Here is a 22,969-nt window from a genome sequence, read left to right as displayed (position 1 = left end):
CTACTTGCCTATCTCTCCCCATCTCTTGGTCCCGTGCCCCTCTGTGCACCATTGCTTGACAGACATGCTGTGACTTGCATAAGGCAAGTCTTCCTCCCACTGCAACATGCAATCTCCTCCCTGCACACATCTGTCAGCTGATAAATTATAGCTGAGCATCACATGGAGAGGAGACAGCTGTATTTCACAACCCAATGAGGGTTCTGAAATGCAGTGAGTCATTTCTATTTCATCATGCAATCCTGGTAAGAGGTCATGCAGTGGGACTTTTATTTCCACAGTTGCAGCACAAAGCCTCTGTTTCCCATTAGCCTGTTCATTGTTTATGCTCAATCTGAGCCCAATTCAGAGCCCAGTTATAAAGGTCTAAAATTCAGAGTGTCTGAGTAACAACTGGGAAAGTATAATAACGCTGGTTGTGGAGGATTACCTCATAAATTTTTTCCTTGTTTACAGAAAGTTTGTGCTTTGTGTCTTCAAAGGCTAAATTATCATGTAAGCCATTTTACTAGTATATCCATGACATATCCTTCTTTAAAAGTAAAGGTTTCCCTCTCACATACGTGCTAGTTGTTCCCAACTCTAGAGGGCGGTGCTTATCTCCATTTCAAATCAAAGACCCAGTGCTGTCCAAAGGCATCTCCATGGGCATGTGGCATGACTAAACACCGAAGGCGCACAGAATGCTGTTACCTTCCCACCAAGGTGGTCCCTATTTTTCTACTTGCATTTTTTACATGCTTTCAAACTGCTAGGTTGGCAGAAGCTGGGACAAGTAACGGGAGCTCACTCCATTACGCAGCGCTAGGGATTCAAACTGCCAATCTTTGTGATTGACAAGCTCAGCATGTTAGCCACTGAGCTATTGCGTCCCTTCTTTACATTTGGTATACTCTTATGCTGATTTGAAGCTCAGTTTCTTTCTCTTTGCTCGTGTTGTTTTGCTTTTCTAAGCTGAAATTATATGAAGAATTAGGTACTGTATGTATATCTTCTTGTTCTAAATAGGGTGGCTCCTTTCCTGTATTTTTATATAGCCTTCCCTAACTGATACATTCCAGTTTGGTTAATTTACTGTCTCTCCAGCATAGTCAACAGCGACAAAAGAAACTATATGGTACTCCAAAACTTCCTTTTTAACATTTTGAGACCTGGAAGGGTTTTTTTTTTTAATGACTTCATTCAGGATACTTAACGGGGAATTAATGTATGCCTTGAGTAGAGAATGCATGATCACAAATGAATGTGACACTTAATAATTACAAATGTTCTTTTCCTTTCTGGTTCTGTTTGATGCTATTATCCAATATATATCACAGCAGTGAAAATGCAATAAAATACTGATTAAGGTAGCTATCTTCCTATTTCCTACACAATTCATTTCTGTCTAGATTAAACTATATAATCTTATCCTAAACTGTTGTACTTATTTAATTGATCGATTATGTGCCATCAAGTAGTGATACATAGATTTTATTATTGATGACTTCTTTCTAATCCATTCTTTCACATCTCCCAACAGTGCCATCCGTCATTGCCACAGTAACTGAGTCCATCTGCCTTGCTATTGCTTGTCATCCTCTTCTCTTTCTTCCACCTTTCCCAGCATTAGATTGCTTTTCAGACAGATTATTTAATAAATAATTTATTATTTAATAAAGTTGAATACATTATTATACATAGCAAAATATTCTATATTTCTATATAGTGATTTTGCTTCTTTCTCGTGGATTAACTTCATAAAAATTCTCTTTCTTATGAAGTATCATTGATTTTTTGATTCACTTTATAATGAATAGAGTATATGTGTAATTGTATAATAAACTCTCCTTCTTTCTCCCTGATAGGTATGTGGTGCACTTCATTGTATAGCTTTCAATTCAGTGTTTACCATATCCTGCTATAATTAAAACATTGGCAATTCTTCCCTAGTGCTTTCAGTTTTACTCTGTAAAAATTCTGCTGTTAATTTCCTGTTAGATACCTACTAAAGACATACTGTAGTTTTCTTTGTAGATCAATCTCAATGAAGTTATTTTCAATATATTATGCTTTTGAATATGTACATCTATTGAAATATTTTTGTATCTGAATATTCCATTTCAATTACTTTTATATAAACACAGTTTTGGCTCACTTACTTCTAATAGTGTGCTATAAATCCATTCAAAATATCCCTTAATTGTAGGAAAAGAGAACAGGCGACCTCTGCTGATCAAGTGATGGAGAATAACATCAAAATTCATAAAAGAGTTAGATTTATAATATTAAGTCATTGAACATTATACAAAGTTACTACAGATTTTTCAGGGTCAGTAATTAGTTATTGGCCAAATTGAATATACGTACGTACGTACATACGTACGTATGTATGTATATCCTTTAGTCTTTCCTTCCAATCCAACCAAAGGTGGGTTCATAACTTGTAACCGGTAGTAATTTGGCAGCCTAGGGAACTGGAACTGGCAGCGACCCAGGCCTGCCACATATCCCGAACTGGTTCTCTTGGCAGCACCATTGGTGCCACCAACTTGTTTTTGTCTTCTGAACATGCGCAGAGCAATTTTTGTTGCACTGTGAAAAGTGTGTGCATGTGCACAGCGCATCCCTGAGCAAACCGACAGTAGCGGCAGCTAGAACCCACCCCTACATCCAACCATCTCCTCCTATTTTCTGGAAGTGGGGGTGGGTATTCTATGTTCCAAACACTGAAAACAAAGAACAGAAATTGTTGCCATATTCCAAGCTGCCGTGGATCCTGCAGGAACAAACAAACAAATAATTCACTCCTACTACTTCCACTCGAGAGGACTGTCAACCAAATGGACTCTATTGCAGGAAAAGCAAAGACTCATCTTATTGCATCTTTACAGAAAATATAGGATTATATTACACATTGCCTATTTTTTGGCTTTCCACTTACATATCACATAAGCTATGAAACTGCTAATTTTTTACATATTTAAGTCCCATCATAGGCTACTCTTTTTATATTCCTTGCTATTTAATCTTTAAACTTTGCCCCAGTGTACAAACCACTGTGAATATATACTATATACACTATTGCACTCCAAGCATTTGGTGATAGGATTTCATTTTTCATTTCATTTCATTTTTTTTAAAGCATTTGTTTTTAATGAGCTGCACCTTCCTTCGAGACAGGTCAAGATAGCAAGCAAAAGCAAATAAACCTTGAAGGGAATTTTGAGAGTGTATCAGGATATCACATGCACTTTTAAGTTGCTGGGATGTAGGTAACAAATGTTGGATTGCAGTGCAGCCTATAGATTCCAGACTGCATAGAATTTTGTGAGAATGCTTGGGGCAAAATGGCTTTAGTTGCCAGTTTTGACATTCTGGCAAAAAATATACCCTCATTTCCAAAGTTCTTTGAGAATCACCTAGTGTGCTTGGAAGGACTTCATGCCCATTAAGTATATGCCTGTGAAGTAAACTTTACAAACTCCAGGACCAGACATTACCAAATTATACTGTACCCTGTTTTCCCGTACTGCTAGTGGGGAGTAAGGCTGGTAATGTATATTTTTGTTTTACTAGAAAGCAGCATGTGAAAGCTTCGTGTGAAGGAAGTCACAATGGGTAGCAGTGATCAATGTGTATGAGGCCATCTGATGACATTTATGTCACATAAAACATTGCAGATCAGAATCTAAAAGGAATACATTGCAAATAGCATTACTTAAAAAGCAAAATGAAAGAAAACAAAGCTGTGTGGGTATGAAAAGAAGAAAAGGGGTAATATAATAGGCCCAGTACTCTTCAACATCTTTATAAACGACTTAGATGAGGGAATAGAAGGGAAATTTGTGGATGATATTAAATTGGCAGGAATAGGCTCAAGATATAAACACATTTCATCAAGAAATAACGACTATTAAACGTACTAAATTAAAATTCACAATCCATTTTTTTATTTAGTTTCAAGACTGCACTTGCAAATGAGATAACTGGATAAACTGAGTTAAACCAAACAGGAATATCTTGGCTTAGCATATTGTGTAAATCTTATTTTAGTGTATCTTCTTTTTAGATTTAACACTTTTCATTCACATTATCCTCTTAGGATGCTCAAGCATATGCCTGCTCTGGACTTATTCTACAAAATCCAATACCAGTGAAGAGTATCTAACAACATTTCCTATAATCATTATGGGACATGCACCTTTATATAAGCTATATGAAATGGTATTTATTTATGACAATTGTGTCCCAGATTCCTTTAAGGAAGGGGTGTCAAACTCATGTCGTCATGGCGGCATCACATGACATATCATGCTTTCCCACCCCCTTTACTAGCCTGGGTGTGGGTGTGGCCAGCGTGTGACATATCCGGCCCATGGGCGGTGAGTTTGACAGCCATGTTGTAAGGAATTCAGCATAATATATATCAAGATTCTGTCTTTCCATTAATACTCTCAACAACTAGCTTGAGATATAATCATTTAGTTCCCTCAACCGATAAAACTATAAGATGTTTAACTATATTTGTTAAACAATCTAGTTGGCTGGATTTGTTCAAAACAACCACCTATAAATCATGTTCTACTAACTCCATGCTGAGTTCACACAATTTTTAAACTAAAGGCAGATAAGCTGTATTAAAGTCACATGTTATGTGAATTAGGCTAGCAGCCAATCTTTAGATGCTTAGTGATGTTGGTAGTCAAGTGGAATTTGAACATAGTCCTCCCTAATCCCAGTCTGATTATACTAACTCAATGTTTCCTCAACTTTTTATAATTGTGGATAACTAAAGATTCAGGAAAGGTGGGGATTATCCAAATCAATAACCCCTTTGTCTATCTATATCTTTAACAGTAATTTGTTAATGAAAATATATTTAAATAGAACTCTGAAAGAATTAAAGGATTAAAAGCCTAGTTTAGTCTCATTTTTTATTATTCATTATTTTACTTCCTATTCATGGTTCATTTTTCTTTATGAATTACTTGTGCACATGGGACTCATGGTTAGTAACCACACATCTGTCAATTTTCTGAGATTTAATGCTCGCGTCGCTATTTTTGTTATCACTTGACTTTTGGAGAATCCTTTTTCATATAGGGAAACCATCTGATTGTCAAGACACCTGGGAAATGAGGCAGCTTTCACTAATTGATTGTCAGTACATGGATAGAGGTAAGAACAGAGACAACTTTCAAGACTGTCACCAGCTTTGGTACACTTAGGGAGAAGAGGCTGCGAAAGTGTGCTGCCATGGCCATGAATGCAAGGACCAGGCCATCTAGGAAACCCAATAAATTGACCACACATCTTAGCAGGCTAAAGTCTGATTGGCTAATTTGTGATTTAGTGTCCTATAAAAATATAATCCACCACTGAAAATAATTACTATCATAGCTCAATGTGTGAATTAATCCGTCACAGCATCTACCCGACATGGCTTTTCTTGTGATTAAGAAGGATCAGACCTAGTTATTACTCGGATGAGCAAATAGCTGGAAAGCTGTTTGGGCTATAAACTAAAATAGTCTCAGAAAGCAGTCAGACAAACCGCATCTGGATCGTGCACCAAAACGTCACGATCTATTCACATAGGAACCAAGCGTGATTGGGAGGATTCTTATTAGAACTAACTCCAAGCAGGTGCACCTTTTTTTTTTCAACAATGATTTTCAAAAGAAAGGCAAGGTCAATTAAAACCGCGCAAACTGGAGGCCGGAGCCCAAAACATTAAATCCAGAAGCTCCGATACAACGCGTGCTCCCCTTAAGACCATCTTCCTTTCCGTTACTTCGGCGCTTTATTCCCACGCCCCGCCTCTGATGTCCATCAAGATGATGTCACCAGCCTCCTCCCGGTGAGAAGAAGCCGACAAGCGGCTAGGTAGAGGCGGGCTCAGAGCGTTGCCGGGGAAACGAGATAAGTTCTGTGCGACAGCTGCCTGTCCTTGGCAGGCCGCTTTTCTTCTTCGCGTGCAGGTTGAACCGGGATCCCCGGCGTGGCTGCCAATGCCTCCCTTCGGGCAGGTGGGAGCAGACCGGGAGTAGAAATAGAGCCACGGCGAGAAGAGGGAGACCCAGGTGCAGGAGAAAAGCGGAAACAAGCAGCCATTGGAGGTACCCAGAAAAGCTGGGGAGGGAGAGCGTATTTGGTTGCCCTTCTGCTGGTTCCTCTGGTCTGGAACCCAACTTGAGTGGTGAAACCTTCCTATCAATCATACTGGAGTTAGGAACTCCCTCATACCTATCAGGGAAAGGTACAGTCAAAGCATTTCATCCACAAGGGCTTACAACTTTTAGTGGGGTAGGGAGATTAAAATATGTATCATGTAATGGTGCTTGTGCAAAGATTTCTGTCAATGGATTTTGTCTGGTGGTATATCATCCCTTAGTGTTTTGGAGTATGCCAGGTTTGAAAAGAAATAAGAATGCATCTAAGATTTTTGTTGCATTAGTAAGAAGAGAAGTGTTGTGCTCAAAGGCTCAGCATACTTGAAGAGAACATGAAGTTAGGGCATTGTGTCAAGAAAATAGGAATCTCAACATAAATGAATTGTAGAATGTGTATTGGTGGTCTGTCAGGTTTAGGTTTTAATTTATAAAATACTTTTCACAGTATAACCTCTTTAAGATTTATTAAAATTGCTTGTATGCTGCTTACTATTCTAGTGACTTCTTAAGGTAGCTAACAAAATAATACTATAAAAGGTTGTGTCCTGGGTATTAATAGCATTAATAGTAACACTAAACAGATGCTACGATTGCTTAGATGCCACAACTAAAAGGAAAAGTCTTAATACTATACCTCATTATAATGTGTATATTTGTGTTAGTGCCTTTTAGTCGATATGGATTCCTGGTGACAACCCGTGCTAGTCCATGAAGTTTTCATGGCAAGATTTTTAGAAATTGTTTGCCATCATCATCTTAGTAGGGATGAGAATGACTGATTCAAGGACTCTCAACTGGCTTCATGGAGAAGAAAGGACAAGAATTTACATTCTGTAGCCTGGTGCCTTGAACACCATATATCAAACTATTTCTCAACATTATAATTAGACACATTTAAAAATATGTTAAAGGAAATGTAAAAAATGCCATGTTATAAAGCAGTTGTGAAAGAACATTTTTTATTATTACTATGTGATGAAACTTGCTCTGTTTTAAATGCAAACTTGCTCCATGTTTTTGCATGGAGATCAAGATTCAAATTCTTACATATTTTTTCTTGCAAAAGAAAAATAATGGATAAGAAGCTGTTTTCTGTTGGGAGTTACTGATGATTTCTACCTGTCTTGTTTTGGCAATGTGCTAGTTAAGTATCAAGTTATTTTTTTAATTGACAAAAGTGTCTAGCTGCATTTCAATTGAAGGCTGAGGATAGTTTAGAAAGTGGCATTAGCTACTAGTTGTCTACTGAACCAGGTTGTTTTGTTTATGATATGTAAGAGCTAAACAATTTGGAACTAGTATATATTGTATGATGATTTAAGATAATTGTATTAATTTTTTATTGTGTATGTCAAAAACTACAGAGTGCCATTTTGCAGTTGCTTGGGTAAGATTTTGGTAGCTTCTTTTCTGGTGTGATAGGCATCTGCAGGCAGAAAGGGAGGCAAGGAATAAAATATACATCAAAAGATCAAATTGCAAACTTGATTACTGGAGAATTTGTGTGAAATATTACAACTCAGATATGAAAGGACAGTTTGTCTTTTGGCATTTTGGTGATCAGAATATCTAGAATATTCTAGAATATATAGCATATACATAAATCATATACATATATCTAGAATATTCTATCCTTTAAAGTTTATTAAGTGCCTGATAAGTATTTTAGGTACTGCTGTAGACTTATGTCTTAACTACATAGTAGTGCCCTATATAGCAAATGTGCCAAAATTGTAGTTCTTATTTCTGAATGCTAATCTTCCTGCTAAATAATATTAGCCTGATTCCAGTCTTACAAAATATAACTACTTGATGAAGGAAAAACTATCCTAAATTAGGCTAAATTCTGCCTCATAAGAAAAAATCCTCCAGAGCAGAAAACATGGCATATAAGCAACATTTACACAAAATGTACTAGCCAATTTTGTCAGTTAGCTATCCAAAATCACATCCCAATCATACCTATTTGTTTTTCATTACAATCTTAGTTTCATTCAAGCAAAGTACATTCTGATAGGAATAGGGATGCTTTATTGTGGCTTTTGAAGCATGTGTTCTTTTTCATTTTTGGATTTGTTTACGTTTCCTTCTCTTAATATTAATTTGCAAAAGGTTCTGCACTGTAACAAGTCCTGAAGTAATGTAAACATTCTGAATTAGAAAAATTACATGACTGAAAATATTATTTGGAAATTTTATTCCATTGAAAGTTCAAACTTGTGAATTCCTAAGATTTAATTCAACACATTTGAGGAACACTAATTGGAAAGATTAGTCTAGAGTCGGGAACCACTAGCACATATGTGTGAGGAAATCCTTTAGCTTTACCTTAATTGGAAATAAATCACAGGCATATATCATTTGTTAGTTTTATATAGAGCTAATAGTCTTTAACTTTCATGTATAGGCTGCTAAAACTGTTATGATGGTATTAGCTGCTTGCTCTATATGTTCAAAAGCTGATTATAGACGATTAAGTTCTAAGATAACTTTCTACAGCCTATCTGCGGAAATATTGAACTTCAGTTTTAAAAAGGCATAATCTATACAATATAAAATGCTTGTAATTTGAAGATTATATATATATATATATATATATATATATATATATATATATATATATATATATGTAGGTATGTAGGTATGTATACCTATACATATATGTATATATGATTTAGGAGAAAAAATCAGTTATGATATGGGCAAGTTTGAGCTGGGAAATTGCTTTCTTTTCATCTTACCTGTTGGTATCATTGGGATCTCTGGTCATGTAGGGCAGAGATACAAAACATGGGATTCTGAGTTAAATGTTCTCAGATTCTATCACTATATTGATACTACTTAAAGAAGTAAGCAGCTAGCATTAATAGTGGATTAGATTTGTTATGTGTGTGTCTTACTTGGAAACAATTAGTTATATTCGGAAGCTAAACTATATACTACAAACAAATAATAAATTTTCCCATTCATTTGTCTTGGGATTTTGAATATGGGAAACAATTTAAATTTGCTCAGACTATGGTAGTGATTCTTTAAAAAGAAGTAAGAAGCTATGTACAGCAAGGGTGTCAAACTGGTGCCTCTTGGGCTGGATGCTTCATGCGCAGGCCATGCCCACCCTGGTTCGTCAAAGGCAAAAATTATTGCAATACATCACATGACACATTTGGCACCCGTGATTTAGAGCAAACTAAACAGAAATTGTGATATAATATTATATACTTAAAATATCAATACATGTATAATTTGCTTACAAGTTCAGTTGTTTATGCTCAGATCCTAAGAGTTTTTTTAGCAAGTAATTTCAGGAAAGTTCAAAAGTTAGAGGTCTAGTGTTTTTCAACGCTTTGAAACTTTTCAATGCGTCATTCCTTAGCAATGTTTTTAACCCAAATTTGTATTTAAGTTGGAACAAATCACTGTGTATCAGGAATGAACAAGAACAAACTTATTTACAAAGGTGTTGTTGTTGTTTTTTTGGTGAAGTTTAAACTTAGAACTTCAAGTGTTATCCCTTAAAACTGAGTTAGAGGGGAAGCAGACTTCCACTAAGGATAGCCCAATTCAAGAAGAACCCATTGTAATCCAATCTGTCACCATTCTGAAGACAAAGTGATCAAACCCAAAATGACAGATTGTATTCTCCTTCCTTGATCTGACAAAAAGCAGAAGCTGTGGCAATGCTTTTATGAACTGCTGAAAACAGTAGACTATATTAAAAATATACACTACTTTGCAATACTCAAGAAAACATTAGGTGGTTTCAATGGTTCATTGGATCAAGGAAAAAGAACATTGTATACCATTTTGAGTTGGATCACTTTGCTGGCCATTCATCCACCATTTTGTGATTTATAACAGGTCAGTTGTCTGTCATTTTGTTACAGGCAGCCCCATTTATACCCCGGGTTCTCTTGAAGTTGAATATTCTTAACCTGGGGACTTCCTGCTCCTTTTTCTGACTACCTTAATGTCTTTTCTATAATGCAAGGAAATTTATGCTACACCAGATTCACTGTTCCATTTTTCTGGTCTAGCCTACAGCAATTAGATTAAGTGAGTGTGAAATAGAAGTGCATACTAGCTTTGAACATGGAAAGAACCACTTCTATATTTTAAAATTATGCAAGTCAGGAGATGTAACAGAGTTTATCATTTCTATTCTCGAATCTATTTCCTAAATCCTTCATATCTGTAGTTTGCTTTCTTCTACCAATTCTCTTTCAACCAGGAAAGAATTTTTCATATCTGTAATAGGAAACTGGAGCCAGCTTCTTATAATGGGTTAAATTTTCAAAAAGAAACTTCATAAAGCCTGATACTGTGGTAAGGTTTCATGTAATGAGCTAAACATTTCTGCTGTGTTCTAGGTAACCTCTTATTTAGTTTTAAAGCTTATTGTATCTACAAGAAATTGAGCCCTTGGGAAAAACATTCTTATTTTTTGCAGTTCTAATTTTGCAAGCCTAATGGAAAAAATAATTTCAGAAACCAATTTAAGTGGAAAATTAGGGTTCTACAGCATCAATAGTATATTTTCTAGCTATAATTTTAGTAATTTTTATGGACAGTCTATTTCATATGTTATTTGGGTTTCTGAGTACTATGGCAGTAATTGTATCTATATTTCAACTAAATAAGATTTTAGTTTACTGTTGTCAATATAGTAGACACTGCATGAGATAAAAGAAGTGCTGCTCTTGAAGCCACAGTATTGTCCAATTCTAAAGCTGGCCAGCCGAGTTCATTGGGACTTGGCTGGAGTGTATACTCATGCTTACTTGGAAGTAGATCCATTGGGCTCAAAAGGACAAACATGGGCGGCGTTTTATACCATATAAAAGAAGTACTGTATTGTTATTTATAATTTAGTTTTCATATTCTAGTTTAAATGCGATATCTTGATATTTATATTATTTATATTTCTTACAAGCTTGAGGCTTGTTATAAAGCCGTTGATTTCACAGAACAGAGGAGTTATTTCTGTGTAGTGTCAGTGAATTTTCACACAGAAACCATGTTGCATTAGCATTATTCAAGTGCTTGGTAACCTAGTCAACATCTTTATTTTTACTATGGCTTGGATGACTTGTATTTCACATTGGTTTGATGAAGAAGATTGGTATGAAGAACAACAAAGAGTAAGGTGTTTTCTTCTCTTTTATTTTTTTCAATTGCTTTGCCTTTGGTCTCACTGCAGCTTTTTTGTTCTATTGTGTGTTCTGGGCACAATCTGCATTTTGCAATGCAGTCCCGTGATTGGATCAGAAATATTTGAGAACTAAAACCAGATCATTGTTTTGTTTTGTTTTTCATTGCAGTAGAGTACAAACCTCGGGAAATAGTTAAGAAATGGTTGTATTTTCTGTGGTTATATATCCTTAAGAATATTGTATATTTTTAAAATGCCTGTTTTATTTAGATCGATGAAATGATCCATAATGGCTAAGAAGTAAATAAGAACAGTTTACAGCTTAATGGATATTAAGCTTGTTTACAGAATTTTATTGATAGTATTCTGAAGGCTGCTGTATTCTTTAACAGTATTTTACTATAAGAAATAGTGTTGCTATGGCAATCTTTGTACAAAGGAAAACATTTAAAAGATAATGTACACTTTCATTTTATTATATTAAGTGATATTATCATTTTTATGAGTTTAAAATATGGTAAATGTTTTCAGATACTAAAGAGAAATTTGCATTTTGGTGCACTGGAGCATGTGTGATCGTGAGTTGCATATAATACTGCACACATTGTTGAAAGGTGTGTCTGAAGCCTCTTCTGTTAGTAACCTACCTCATACCTGTGTATGTATGTTGAACAAAATAAAAGCAGAAGTACTAGGGAACAATTTAGTAAATAATTGATTTCAGGGAAAATGCTTACCTTCTACTCATTAATGTTTTCATTAATTCTCTTCCTAGCATCTTTTCTTTGCAGAGCTTATGGAAGCTTTATCGAGATACTCCTGCTATCTTTCATTGAAATAGTGATGAAAGGGTTAGTTAACCTCAACAAGGTGGTATCATTATTTGATTTCAGTTCACCATCTGAGCAACTGAATTAATCAGATGGAGATATGAACAGGCAGAAAATATTCAGATTTTCTTCTCATTATAAACAATGTAATATATTCATCTGCTTCTATGTGCTGTGAACATAAATGGATATTACTCACTAAGGAATGGATGCCTAAACTTTATTTATAATACTACAAAGCTTTTTAATGTTGAATTTATATTTACAGACAAAGAAATAAGGGAGACTAGTATAGATCTATTTCAAGCTATTTAACTCTCATCAGCTAGTCATACCCTTTTGGGAAAGCCGAAAATAGAAGCAGTATCCTCCATCCCATATTTGGGAAGACCAGGTTACCCTGATAGACTGGTCTCCAGGCAGGGTGGAAGCTTTTTAATGTTGTTTGTCTTTTGATGCTCTTACGTTAAACATGTCATTTTTACTCAGATGATGAACTATTTTGTGAGAGCATGCAGAAATGTCTGTATAATATTTTTGACATGCCCTATATTTAGTTCCTAAATTAAAATTGTTTTTATGGGCTATTAATTGGCTACAGATTCTTAGATCCATTTTTGTTTTTCACTCTCCTCTGCTCACATGTTTTCCCTTTGAGGTAATTTTTTCATTTCATTTCATTTTACTTTATTTGTATGCCGCCCTTTTCCTTGAAAGGGACTCAGGGCGGCTCACAACTCAAGGGAGGGGAAAAACAGACAAAGTTACAAAACATAAAGACCATACACAGTTTAAAAAAAGCACAACAATCATACCATTCGAAGTGGGGCTGCAAGTCTTTAGCCCCAGGTCTGTCGGAACAGCCAGGTTTTAAGGGCTATGCGGAAGGCCTGGAGGATGGTGAGGGTACGAATCTCCACGGGGAGTTCGTTCCAGAGGGTCGGAGCAGCCACAGAGAAGGCCCTTCCAGACAAGATGCACAAACTATGAGTACCTTTATTTTAAGGTTACAATAACTGAATCTTGAAAGTCTGAAAGAACTTCTCTTCTCCTTTGCCTTTATTTTCCAAAGAACTAGGAAGGGTCCCTTCTTTGACACTTTCTCCATTCCCATTTCTAAGTCATCTCTTTTCAGACAATCGTCTAGGCTGTGGTCTTTATCCTGATTCCCAAGGTTATTCTCACAGCCCATTATACACACACACCCATCCCAACTGTTCCTTTCTGGGCAGAAGGAATAATTGTACGAACCAAAATAAAGAATAGCTATTAAGCTATGTATATAATAGTAGTTATCAAATGATGTAGACATGCATTCACAGAGTTAACAGGGATTGGCTGACATATGCATTGTACCTTTCTACAACTGTCTCTAATTTCTCACATTGTCTGGTCATCAGTTTCTATCCTTTACTGCTTCAATACCAACTTTTAAGTCTGAAACAAATTTATAGATTTAGAATGGTATAAAATTCTGTTCATCTTTTTTCTAAAACTCAGCAGTATTAGAATTAGAGTTAGAATTCTTCATTAGCCAAGCGTTATTGGGCACACAAGGAATGTGTCTCCAGTGCATAAGCTCTCAGTGCACATGCAAGCAATTGATAAATCATGATCATAATGATAAAGTATAACAGTGACAGTCATAGGATACTGAATAAACAACCAACATAAATCATACTAGGATACTAAATAAAACAATTAATATAAATTGTAAGATACAAGCAACAAAGTTATAATCATAAGAAGATGAGGAAATAGGTAATAGGAAAGATGAGAAGGATAATAGTAATGCAGCCCTACTAGGTAGTTTGACAGTGTTGTGGGAATTAATTGCTTAGCTGAGTGATGGTATGGGGGAAAAACTGCTTTTTGTCTAGTTGTTTTGGAGTACAATCCCTATAGCAGTGATGGCTAACCTTTTTGTCGTCCTGTGCCAAAAGAGTGTGTGCGCGCACACCCATAATGCAATGCAGCACACCCCCATGTGCCCTGCGACCCCCCCTACATGCACCCCGCCCCCACACATGTGCACGCAATCCCAGCCACCCGCACATGCACGTGCATCTCCCATGCATGCGCACGCAACTCCCACATGTGTCCTGTGCATGCACAGCAGAGACCTAAAAACCAGCTGGCTGGTGGGAGGCACACACACATGTGCAGTGGAGTTGAGCTGGGGTGATGGCTCTCAGGCTCGCAGAGAGGACTCTGCATGCCACCTATAGCATGCATGCCTTAGGTTCACCATCATGGGCCTATAGCATGATCTTGAGGGAAGAAGTTGAAAGTTTATGTCCGGGATGTGATGGATCTGTAGATATTTTCAGCCCTCTTTCTGACTCATTGAGTATACAGGTCCTCAATGGAAGGCAGGCTGGTAACAATGTTTTTTTATGCAGTTCTAACTACCCGTTGAAGTCTATGTCTTGTTTGGTTGCAGTGCCAAATCAGACAGTTATAGAGAGATGCAAATGACAGATTCAATAATTTCTTTGTAGAACTGTATCAGCATCTGGGTAGCCTGAGTTGGTGAAGGAAGAACATTCTTTGTTCTGCTTTTTGATGACATTTTGATGTTAGGTGTCCCTTTTAAGTCTTGAGAAATTATATAGAACCTAGAAATTTGAAGATCTCTACTGTTGATACTGTGTTGTCTAGTATTGCAAGAGGTGGTAGAATACAGTTTTGAGTGTGTTCAGTTCAAGATTGTTCTGGACGCACCACGAGGCTAACTGTTCAACTTCCTATCTGTATGCAGATTCAACATTGTCTTGAATGAGACCAATGGCTGTTGTATCATCTGCAAACTTCAGTACTTTAACAGAAGGATCCCTTTAGATGCAGTCCTTGGTATAGAGAGAGGAGAGAAGTGGCAAGAGCACACAGCAGAGTGTTAATTGTACAGGTATCTGGTATGATTTTTCAACCTGCTTCTTCCTCTCTGCTAGAAAGCTTATCATCCACTTACAAGTGTGGTCAGGCATGGCTAGCTGAATTAGTTTAGTTAGAAGAATATCTGGAATAATGATATTGAATGCTCAGCTGAAAAGGACCCTTGCATAGGTCCATGGAGATTCAATATTTGCCAGGTATGAGTTTGTGTAAGTTTTACTTACACTACATTAAAATAAAATTTTGTTGTTTGGAGGTAAAATTCAGGATTATTATTAATAATAAAAAAATTATAGAATTTAAATGCTTGGATCCTGATTAATTTTAAGAACATCTCTCCCATATAGTTTAAATGGCTTGGATCCCATATAATTTTCAGAACATTTCTCCCAAGAGACACAATGTGTCTGTTGTCTATTATGAACTAGGGGAAAAATCATGCTTTCTTTATTGGAAGATGAATAATTTGAGTCTGGAACAAGCTTTCTCTATGGTGGTTGCCACTAACAAATATTCACATAATAAGTTAAATATTGATGATCTTTCCAATGGCCTATTTTATAAAGCCCATATTTTACTGTTCTGCTGTTATTGCTTAATTCAGATAATGCCATCATATTATTTCCTATTTAGGGTAGTAAATGAATTTTGCATTCTTTTGTCTTGGAACACCATGTCTTGGAATATCATGATGTTGAACCTATGGCACGCGGGCCACAGGTGGCATGGGGAGCCATATTTGGTGGAACACTAGCCATCAGCTCCGGTGCACATGTGCACACCAACCAGTGGACTTGTGGCCTTCCAGAGGGCCAAGGGAGGCCATTTTCTTCGTCCCCAGGCTTCAGGAAAACCTCCGAAGACTGAGGAAGGCAAAAATAGGCTCAACGGGCCAACCGGAAGTTCGTTCCCAAACTTCCAGTTGGCTTGTTGGGCCTGTTTTTCGCCCTCCCCAGCCTCTGGAGGCTTTCCTGAAGCCTGGGGGGAGCGAAAACTGCCTTCCCCACTCCCCTGGAGGTCCTCCGGAAGCCAGAAATGGATTGGTTCCGAACTTCCGGTTGGCCCCTTGGGGCCGTTTTTCACCCTTCCCAGCCTCTGGAGGCTTTCCTGAAGCTTGGGGAGGGCAAAAAACAGCCGCAATGGGCCAACCAGAAAATGCTCCATTTCCACTTCCAGAGTGCCAAAGGAGACCGTTTTCGCCCTCCCCAGGCTTCAGGAAAGCCTCAGGAGTCTCGGGAGGGGTCGTGCATGCATGCGCACATGGGGGGGGGGTTAATCAAACATGCATATGCAGGTGGGCGGGGAGATTGAATTGGTGTGGGTATGCATGTGCATGCGATAGCGTGCACGTGCACAATTTTGGCACACCATAAGAAAAAGATTCGCCATCACTAACCTAGTAGATAAAAGGAAAATGGAAAGACTTAGCATCGTGAATTGGACTTTCATTATGGAAGAAAGAGGGGAAAATGGGATCCCTTTCCATATCACATCACAACCAAAATAAGAGGATGGCGTATCTACTAACTGGGTAATTTGTTAACGTGTCCTTAGGGAAGGAATATAAAGAAGTCTCACAGTGCTTGACTTTTTAGACTGAAGCACTGATTCTTTGTTAGGATGCAGCACTGTCAATTTAATTTCAATTTCCAGCTTGGAAGATGAGAACTTTACTATAGTTCTGTTTAAGTTCCTTTTGGTTTAATCCTTTGGATCAAGTGTGTTATACTGTAGTTTTAAGATATTTTCTTCATTGTGGTTATTCTAAGTTTAATAAGTTGGCTACGTTTAACAAGCTACACACACATCATATATATCTACACACACACACACACACACACACACACACACACACACACACACACAAAATAGTATACGCTGTGCAGAAATAACTATATTTTGAAGATTATTCACATTAAAAATAACCAGAGTAGTACACTTAATGAACTAACAACAGCTTATAACAGCAAATCAACAGTTAATATAAGATTGTATTCTTTCCCTTTGAGGCACAGCAGGCATTCTTACTAATGCTAATGCAATGGTGGTATATGAAGTTAGTGTATTTTGTAAATAAAGTAAAAATTGTCATTTTATAAAAGCACACATGCTTATCGAAAAGGTATGTCAGAGAACCAGTAATTACCAGGCTATTGATATTGCTTGCCTTCACAATACGTGCACTTTTCTTTAGCATCTTCTTTAATGTCAGCATTATTACAATTTATGCTAGAATCAATATCTTCAACAAGTAAGGTTCTTTTATTTTATAGTCAAACTGTGATAGCATAGCTGGAATCTGCAGAGTTTTAGAAAGGAAGTGGAAATCCTTAAATGGCTTACATAAAACAACTCTATGATTGTAGGAGTAATTTAGTCAATTAGCAATAAAATTTCATCATTCCAATTCATTTTATAAAAATATAATATCTACATAAGAAATTTGAAATAACTTGCAGTTTTATTACTTTTCTTTATTTGACAACTTAACATACTACTACTACTAATGCTGCCTATATTTCTCTCTCATTTCTCCCCCCCTTTTTCATTTTTATTTTCTTGGTATAAAAATGTCCTATCAGTTTTGTCTTTATGTGTTATGAGTATAGCAAAATACTTTCTTATTAATATATGCAATTCTGATGACACAAAATATTTATCTTGTCTGCTCACAGTTGGGAACCATAATGCACTACCTCTAAGGTTCTTTCTATGGTACCACACTAAATTAAGGATGTGTTGATTGTACATGCATTCTTTACTTGAAATTTCTGTGAACTTCAAGCCAAAAGTGGCCTTTATATTTTTATTTCATGTTAGGTGACCAAATCTAATAATGGATAAAATGAACTCAATACAGATAAGTAGTATATAAGAGTTCATATGGATGTATATTCTGTTCTTGCTTAGCAGCTGCTAAAATTTTCCTATGAAAGGGGTAATTACCTTTGCTTATGATTAGCATTGAGTTCTCCAGTGTTTTAATAAACAGTGTTCTTGCATGCATATATAAGGATTGATAGAAATTGATAGGACATTCATTTTTCAGTTTAAATGTAATAATAAAAACCTCAATGAAATAATTTTTTAAAATATCGTGTGTCAAAGCAAAGATGTACCTTTTGTATGAGCAGCTATTGGTGGAATGCATTTGTACAGTGGTTATCCCTGTTGTATTCAAAAGTTAGTCTTTAATTTGCCATTTCTATATTCACTCAAAGGCTTGATAATTATGAACATGATATGATATTGTCTATGAATATAATTTTCTTAGATCTTAAATCTGATTTATAGAAAAAGAGTAACTGAAGTATTTGTCTTGGAGTCATTTCCTGAAAATCCTTGTTTAATGCTTTCCAAATGTAAGTTTTACAATTTTCAGTGGGATTTACTCCAGACTTGTTTATTAGATTTCTCTTTTTATTTTTTAGGCAAAAATGGCACAGGTTAAACAAGTGGGTCTATTAGCAGCTGGCTGTCAACCATGGAATAAAGATGTATGTGCTGCTAGTGGGGATAGATTTGCCTATTGTGCAACCCTGGCCATTTATATATATCAGGTGAGAAGTATTTTAGATTTTCTTTCTTTCTTTTCTTTTCTTGCTGGTATATGAATATTTATTACACTGTTTTATAATGTTATATTTTTAAAAAATAACTTTTTAAAAATTATCAAATATCCTTGCTTATTTTTTCAATCCATATTATTTCTGTAGAAAATATAATAATAAACAATACCAATTTAAAATGCATCATATTTTAGTAAGCTCTCCTGAACCACATGACTGGTTCTGAAGAATGAATGTGAAACCTAAAATAGGTGAAGTAAAAGGGAGCTATTCCTTTCTATGTCTGTAATCTATATGGCTCAGGACCAAGGGTGGGCTGCTGGGGGTTCACACGGGTTTGGGCGATCCTCTAGCTAGGATTCTGCCCAGTTCAGCAAATCCCCAAATGCCACCCCTGGCTGGCCAAAACCACCCCACTCTTCCCATCCCGCCTCACTCTTCCGAGGAGTATCCATGCACCAGGTAGGGGGGAATAGGTCCAGCAGTGGTTCCAAAAGTCTAGAAATGTGCCTGTTTCTAGCCTCTGGAGCCCGGGGGAAACAGCCTGGAGAGGGCGAAAAACACCCCCACTCGGTGGTGCAGGAGGCCGACAAGGCCATGCCTACCATGGCTACGCCCACCCAGCAGTGGGACAGCATACTCATTGCTGCAATGTTTGAAGCCCAACCCTGTTCAGGACCACACTTTGAGTCTCTGAACAGATATTCCAGAAAGTGCCGAGAAAATAGAGAAAGGAATATTTTCCCAGCAAAATAGATACTATGATATTTAATTTTAATATAGCAAGATAAATATTTTATTTAAAAGTATTTAATCATTCTTTTTTATTTTTTTTAATTTTAGTTGGATCATCAATATAATGAATTCAAATTATGGGCAATTATGTCTGAACACAAGAAGACCATCACAGCTATTTCTTGGTGTCCCCATAACCAGGATCTGTTTGCAAGTGCAAGTGCTGAAAACCTAGTAATAATTTGGAATGTAACTGAACAAAAAATTGCTGCAAAATTACACAATACAAAAGGTATAATATTTATTTGCAGCAAAAGCAGTCTTGTACAATACACTATGGTTTTAATGCAAGGTTAACTCTTCTGATTGAAAGAAATTTGATTCAGCAAAAGAAAATCAAAAAAGGAATGAGAGAGCTTGACTGTTTTTCCCCCAGTAGGTCACTGAGCAGGAGGTACAGATGGCAGTTAGAAGTCAAGTAATTTATCTCTTAGCAAAAGCTAGGCTTGATCAGTCTGCATACGTAAAAAAGACATTCCATAAACAGACTGCATCTTTTGCATGCAACTTCCATTCAAAATAATATATTCAAGAACCTATCACTGCCCTGCTAATATAGTATTATTATTGTATGATAAAAAACAAGAGTCCCTCTTTTTTCCCCTGTGCTGACAAATAGTTATGTTCATTTTTGCTAGGATAATGCCAAATAAAACTATGTTTTCCATTATATGGTACAATATAATGTTTTATTTTATTACTCTGCTCTAGAAATATTCAACTATAATTGATTCCTGATTCTGAACTTTTTCATGTATTTTCTTATGATATGATTTGGCAGTAAAGTATAGATCTTTCCTTTGCCAGTCTATTTATACTATCTGTTTTGCATCCAACTCCTATAGAATTGTTATTTAAAGTTTAAGTAATGAAAACATCTTTTTTTTAATCTTTTCAAAATGTAAATATCTTCAAAACATAAATCTTGGAAATCTCAAGTTAAACTACATCTCAGAATTTATAGCAAAGCAGAAATAATTGTGAACTGGCATTTATTTAAAATCATAGACCTAATTTTCTTTGTGTTTTATTTAATAAAGCTGGCATGTTTTGACATATTTAAAAGACTGTTATCTTTAATTCTCTAAGAGAAGTTACTCTTTAGCTGTGTGAAAAAGAGGGTGCTTGATTTTGGAAAAGAAGTACATTAAATTGGATTTTTAGTTAAATTCAGTGGAGATTTGGAAGTATATTTATTGAGTATCTTTTTATATTTCAGATATTCCTGCATCTCTTAGTTGGTGCTGGAACATACGTGATGCTGTTGCATTTGCCTCCCATAGAGGTCCATTGTATATTTGGACATTTTCAGGGCCAGAGAGTGGTGTAACGGTACATAACGAAGCTCATAGTTTTATGTCAGATATTTGTCTGTTTAGATGGCATCCAAAGAAAAAAGGAAAGGTAGTGTTTGGTCATACTGATGGAAGTCTTTCTCTGTTTCAGCCAGGTAAGAAAATGTATGCCAAGACAAGAGTCAATTCATCTTCTGATTAAAACAAAGAAAACTGTTATTATGAGATAATGTATTAAATGGTTTCCTTTTTTCAAATTTTATTCCCTTCACTCAAAATCCCAATGCCATGCATCCTTACAGTCATTTCAGATTCAGATTAAGAAGTCACCATATTTCAATAGATTTCACAAAATATAGAATGCAAGTACCATATATGCTTACTGTCAACACAAAATATATACAAATAAAATGTACAAATACAAATTAATTAATTGGCTATTGATAGTGACAGTGATGATGTTGTGTGGTGTTGGAGAAGATTCTTGAGAGTCCTTTAGACTGCAAAGAGATTGAATTAGTTAATCCTAAAGGAAATCAATCCCAATGTCCTGTGGAAGGTAAAGCTGAAGCTCAAATACTTTGGCCACCTATGAGAAGAAAGGGCTCATTGGAAAAGACCCCAATGTTGGAAAAGATTGAAGGCAAAATGAGAAAGGGATGTCAAAGATTGAGATGATTAGATAGGGTCATCAACACAGTGCTCTTGATTTTAGATAGACTCGGGGAAACAATGGAGGGGAAACGAGGATGGGGAGCTGGTGTTTTATGGTCTGTGGGGTTGCAAAGAGTTGGACAATTTAGTGACTGAGCAGCAGAAACAACTGGCAGTGAAGCAAGAGAGCTAGTTTGGTATAGTGATTAAAGCACCAGGTTAGAATGCTAATCTTGCCTCAAACACAAAGCCAGCTGGGTGCCCTGGTTCAGTGATTGTCTCTCAGCCATAGAAAGAAGGCATGGTCAACAATATCTGAAAATCTTGCCAAGAAAACTGCAGTGTCGAATCCAGAAAGTTGTTAGCAGCCAACATTGACTCAAAGGCACACATGCATAAAAACATAAAACCCACTTGACAGGGAACTTAAATTCACCTTATATGATCATTTGAGTTGTGTGATTTCATATTATGCATTAGAATGATTTAAAGAGCCGTAGTGGCGCAGTCGTTAGAGTGCAGTACTTCTGCTGATCACCGACTGATAGCAGCTTGGCAGACCAAATCACACCAGGCTCAAGGTTGACTCAGCCTTCCATCCTTCTGAGGTCAATAAAATGAGGACCCAAATTGTTGGGACCAATATGCTGACTCTGTAAATCACTTAGAGAGGGCTGTAAAGCACTATGAAGTAGTCTATAAGTGTTATTACTACTGCTAAAAATAGTGCATATGATAACCTATATTCCATAACAACTTAATTTTAACTACCATATTTTTCAGAATATAAGACACAAAAAAGAGGGTGAAAATCTGGGTGCTATACACTGAATACAGCATTTTCGACCTCCTGAACCCCCCCCCTTTGCAAAATTTGTCATGCAGAGACTTTGCGAGGCTTGCAAAGTGCTCCTGGGGGCTAGGGAGGACAAAAATGAGCAAAAAATGGGCTGTTTTTGCTTGTTTCTGGCCCCCCAGCCCCCAGGAGCACTCTACAAGCCTCCCAAAGTCTCTGTGTACCCTTTTTATATTTTTCAAAAAACGGGCTGTTTTTTGTCATTTTTGTCCCTCCCCCATCCCCGAGGAGCACTCTACAAGCTTCCCAAAGCTCTGCATGCCTTTTGTATATGTGTGTGTGTGTGTATGTCCAAAACGAGGCATACAGAGGGTTTGGGGGGCCTACAGAGTGCAAAAAGTTTTTTTTAAATTACCTTTTCAAAAACATGGTGCATCTTATACTCCGGTGTGTCTTATAGTCTGAATAATATGGCATTTTCTCAGGCAACATTTTTTCTTTACTTATGTCAATATCTTTCAGTACTCTGAAATTGAGGAATGCTAACTAAAATCATCTGAATCTACTTGTTCTCATTCAGTACAAAACGTATGCTTTTCTATATTTAAGTTCTTACATATAATCTTTTTATAACGTAATTTTGTTTTAATGTATTTTATTTATTTAAAACATTTATTTAGCCACCCATCTTATAACCAACTTTGCTTGCTTCCAATCTAAATGTACAACATGCAAAACCACATCAAAACTATAAAACTATAAAATGTATTAAAACATTAAAATAGAGATGTGTGATCATATTTTTCTTTATTATTAAAGATAAGATGT

The 22,969-nt window shown here is 36.4% G+C and overlaps 1 protein-coding gene across 4 annotated transcripts in view; it reads left to right on the top strand.

Annotated features, from left to right (window-relative positions):
• The first annotated feature begins 5,912 nt into the window (after positions 1–5,912).
• WDR17 (WD repeat domain 17) overlaps positions 5,913–22,969 on the top strand; it is a 67,256-nt gene continuing 50,199 nt past the window's right edge. For 3 of the 4 annotated variants that reach the window (XM_014055268.2, XM_087724566.1, XM_014055267.2), the window contains exons 1-4: positions 5,913–6,101; positions 18,464–18,592; positions 19,445–19,628; positions 20,616–20,846. In XM_014055268.2, the coding sequence (XP_013910743.2) occupies positions 18,470–18,592; positions 19,445–19,628; positions 20,616–20,846 (538 nt within the window). In that variant the 5' untranslated portion in view covers positions 5,913–6,101; positions 18,464–18,469. Of the gene's footprint in view, positions 6,102–11,120; positions 11,297–18,463; positions 18,593–19,444; positions 19,629–20,615; positions 20,847–22,969 lie in introns of those variants that run through there. The other variant, XM_087724567.1, reaches the window with a different exon arrangement.

The sequence above is a fragment of the Thamnophis sirtalis genome, unplaced genomic scaffold (assembly GCF_051295495.1).
Source record: "Thamnophis sirtalis isolate CommonGarterSnake01/CBP01778 unplaced genomic scaffold, rThaSir2_p1.2 scaffold_10, whole genome shotgun sequence".
Taxonomy (NCBI): Eukaryota; Metazoa; Chordata; class Lepidosauria; order Squamata; family Natricidae; genus Thamnophis; species Thamnophis sirtalis.
The sequence above is the reverse complement of the archived record's forward strand: the minus strand, read 5'-3'. Positions and strand labels throughout refer to the sequence as shown.